Here is a 4,470-nt window from a genome sequence, read left to right on the forward strand (position 1 = left end):
TTGAACTACATATGCATAAACGTTTAACTGGTTGCCTTGTTGATAATACATAAATAGTGTGGGTAATTGTTGGTCCCAATTGATGTGTGAATGACTCACTTTTTATTGGTTGGAATTGCCCTTAACTTGTGAAGGTGGGAACTATTTTATTTGCTTGAGGACAAGCAAAAACTTATGTTTGGGGGAGTTGATAAGTGGGGATTTTGACTACTTATTAGTGCCTTTTAGCTTTTGTTTAGTCTAAAGTCGTTTAATTGTGTTCCCGAAACTGATGAAATGTACAAAATTTGCAGGAGTGCTGGAAGTCAGACTCCCGAGATGAAATCCAACTCAAAAAGGAGTAATCAAACACAAGGCAACAAAAGGCACAATAGCTTGCAAAGTGCGGACCGCAGAATTCCATCTGCGGCCGCAAACAATGAAGCAAATCCCAACAGGGTTTCCTAGCAAACTACGGACCGCACAGGAATTGTGCAGCCGCAAATGAAGAATTGGAGATGAACTTCACAGGGTGTGCAAATTTCCAAAGTCCAAGTCCCTCAAGAATGCGGACCGCACAAGAATTTTGCGGCTGCAGAAGTAATGATACGGACCGCAGAAGACCAGATTGCGGCGGCAGAAACAATGCCTCGCGGCCGCAGTGGAGAATTGTGCGGCAGCAGAATCCCACCTCCTGCAAAGATGAAGACTTTTGCGGAACGCACATGGAATTGTGCGACCGTAGAACCTCCCGGATGGCATTTTTGTCCAAAATTTCCAGCCTTGTATAAATAGACAGGTTTCACAAAATTAGGTTAACATTTTGACATCAGCAAGTCCTGTAGTCGTTTTTCTTTGCTTCTTTTAGTAGTTTTCTATATTTTGGGATATTTTAACATAGATTATATCATTTTGACTTTCCAATATGAGTTTAATTAGTATTTCTTCTTCTATTTCTTCAATTTCAAGCATGAGTAGCTAGATTTTTACTAGGATTGTGACCCAACCCTAGTGTGTAAACCTTATGGTTATCTAATTTAGTATTTTTTTTATGATTGGGTGTTTATTATTTAGCCTTGTTCATGCTTTAATTTGTGGAATTAATGATTGCAAACATTAGTTCATGCCTATTTGACTTAGTCTCTACTTGAGAAAGAGAGACTTACTCTAGGAAAACTTGGCTAACAAGAAATTGGGTCAATCGAGAGATTGGTCAACCTAATTAAAGGGTTCAACCTAGAGATAGTAATAACCCGACTTGAGCTCTTATCAACTATTTTGTGTGATACCCATTTGGACTTGAGAAAGCTAAATTGGGCAAAACTACTCCTTGACCGAGAGGTACTGAGTCGTTAATTGATAGTTGATAGCTATAATACACCCCGATCAACAAAACAAGCATTAAGGTTTATATCCCATTAGGCGAACACCTAGGCGATGGTTATAACCCTAGGTTTTTTTACAAATTTGAAAAACAACAAAAACAATTATCTTAGTTTTATTTCTTAACTTTGCAATCTTAGTTTTAAAAATAGAAATAGAAACAAAACCAATTTGTGGAAGTGTAAATTAAGATAGTTCAAACTCACGTACTAGAATATATACTCCTAACTCCCATATATACTCCCCGTGGATTCGATCCCAACTCTTTGTTGGGTTACTATTATTGCAATCGACCGTTTCATATCCTTATTTTTAGGTGTGATTTGGACAAGATCAAACGCCAGACATACCAAAATATTATGGGACTTCATATCCTCACGAGAACATCACCACCTACACAATGATAGTGAAAAGAAATGACTTAGTTCCGCCCGAGATTGAGTCAGTCTTACTGAAGAAGTTCGGGAAAAAACTCACGGAGGGGGCCCTGACATGGTATTCAATTTTACCCGAGCACTCAATCAATTCCTTTGAGATACTCGCGGATTCTTTAATCAAGGCCCATGCCGAGACTAGGAAGGTACATGTCCAAAAGGCCGGCATATTCAGAATTATGCAAGGAGAGTCTGAATTGCTGCCAGAGTTCTTGACCATATTTCAGAAGGAAAGGATGCTACTACTGGCCATCCCAGATGAATGGGCAGCTGAGGCATTTACTAAAGGGATGAACCCGAGGAGCTTCGATGTTTCCCGGAAACTGAAAAAAATCTTGCTTGAGCTTCAGGCGAATGCATGGGTAGATGTCCATAATCGCTACAAATCAAAGATAAGAATAGAGGACGACCAGCTCCGCTTCCCGGCATCAACCAAGGATCGGGATCGAGAAAAGAGTAAGGATAAGTCCAAGGATGATTTTGACACAGATCGACAATTTTCTAAGGTCGTGTTTTGCCCTGTGAAAGGGCTGAAGGACATGACAGAGGTTTTCGGTCGGCGGACAAGTTCGCAATCGATAGGAGAGTTGACTATGGCCATAACAACAGTTCATTGTAGGACAAAGAGATATCAGGCTCCCGAGATCCCACCTACCCCAGACCATCATTTCAATGTCAGCGTGATGGAGCTGGTATCGGCGATGAGGAACATTAAGTAAGCATGATTACCGAGGCCGATGAGATTCGATCCCAGTCAGAGAGATCCTAATCTATGGTGTGAGTATCATGGGACTAAAGACCACCAGGCTTGGGACTACTAAATTTTGCGCGAGGAGATGGCGACGTTGCTGAAAAATGGCCATCTCAGAGAGTTCTCAAGCGTCCGGCTAAAAATTACTACCATCTAACGCTGAACCCTCAAAAACAAGAGAAGATCCTCCTCGACTAATGATCAACATGATTTTTGGGGTGAACGAGATTAATGGTGTAACCTTTTTAGCAGCAAAACAGACAAAGGTATCAGTGACTCATAGCAAAAGACTTCGGGAAGTCGCCGAGGACGATATCACCTTCATGGAGGAGGTCGCTGATGGACTCCTACTACCGCACAATGATACCCTGGTAATTTCTCTAAATATTTTGGATTTTAAAATTAAATGTGTTTTGGTGGACCTAGGAAGTTCAACCAATATTATTCAATGGAGAGTGCTGGAGCAAGCCAAGCTAACTGAAAGCATCATTCCGGCCATAAAGCTCCTCACCTGGTTTAACTTAGCAAGTGTGACAACCCGAGGGAAGATCCTTTTGCCCACAAATGCCAAAGGGATGATGAAGACGACCATGTTTGAAGTAGCAGACGGAGACACAGGCTACAACATTATTCTTGGAAAACCATGGCTACATGAGATGAAGGTTGTGCCGTCAACATACCATCAACTTCTGAAATTCCCAACTCCAGAGGGAATCAAACAAATAATGGGAGATGAACCGACGACAAGGGAGATAAACGTGATCTCGGTTTCCAGCAGTAAAGGGAAGGAACATGTAGCATAGCAATTACAGGAACCGACGCCTGCTCCTGATCCAAATGGAGTCAATAAAGGGAAGGAGCTATCAGAATCCTATCAGGTACCAGGGTATTTCCAGATACCGCAAGAAAGGGACGCAACCAAATCCACAACGGAAGAAATCGAACAAGTCGCATTGTTCGAGAAGTTCTTAGAGAGGAAGTTTCTCTTAGGGACATGATTAAACCCCGAGCTCAGGTCAGGATTTATAGAATTTCTTAAAATTAATCTTGATTGTTTTGCATGGCCGCATGTGGATATGACAGGTATTCTGCTAGATGTGGTCGTGCACAAGTTAAGCCTAGACCCCAACATTCCTTTAGTAAGTCAAAAGAAGTGCCTGATCGCTAAGGTTAGAAACAGATTTGTCAAAGAAGAGGTAACTCGATTGCTTGATATCGGTTCAATCCGGTAGGTATAGTATCACGACTGGCTAGATAACGTAGTAGTAGTTCCAAAAAAGAATATAAATTTTGCATGTGCATAAGGCGTGCCCAAAATACTTGTTCCCATTTTAAAACATTGATCAAATAATTGATGTGACAGCCGAGCACGAGTTGATGAGTTTCCTTGATGCTTATACCGGGTACAACCAAATAAAAAAGAACCCAGAGGATCAGGAAAAGACTTTGTTCATAACGAACTTTCACACATATTGCTACAATGTGATGCCTTTCGGTTTTAAGAATGTCAGAGCCACTTATCAAAGGCTTTTGAACAAAATGTTAGAAAAGCAAATAGGGAAAATAATGGAAGTTTACATAGAATATATGTTGGTTAAGTCTATGAATGCAGGTGATCATCTGAAACACCTCCAAGAAACTGACATCCTAAGGAAGCACAACATGAAGCTTAACCCCGAAAAATGTGCATTCAGAGTCAGTTCCAGTAAACTTTTGGGTTTCCTAGTGTCACAAAGGGGGATCGAAGTCAATCCCGATAAAACTAAAGCCATCGAGGATATTCCTGACCAACTGTCAAATGTGAAATAGGTCCAGAGGTTAACTGGAAGACTGGCCTCTTTAAGAAAGTTCATTTTCCGGTCTTCAGAAATATACCATCATTTCTTATCACTTCTGAAAAAGAAGATCAACTTTGAATGGATT

The 4,470-nt window shown here is 40.9% G+C and overlaps 1 protein-coding gene across 1 annotated transcript; it reads left to right on the plus strand.

The window, feature by feature from the left end:
• Positions 1–2,753: 2,753 nt before the first annotated feature.
• Positions 2,754–3,350, plus strand: LOC104120798 (uncharacterized). Its single transcript, XM_009632639.1, has one exon. The coding sequence runs from the start codon at positions 2,754–2,756 to the stop codon at positions 3,348–3,350; it is 597 nt and encodes a 198-aa protein (XP_009630934.1).
• The last annotated feature ends 1,120 nt before the right edge of the window (positions 3,351–4,470 follow it).

This window comes from Nicotiana tomentosiformis, chromosome 6, assembly GCF_000390325.3.
Source record: "Nicotiana tomentosiformis chromosome 6, ASM39032v3, whole genome shotgun sequence".
NCBI lineage: Eukaryota > Viridiplantae > Streptophyta > Magnoliopsida > Solanales > Solanaceae > Nicotiana > Nicotiana tomentosiformis.

Coding starts and splice junctions, on each gene's coding strand:
- LOC104120798 (XM_009632639.1), top strand. CDS start 2,754: ATGATTTTTGGGGTGAACGAGATTAATGGTGTAACCTTTTTAGCAGCA.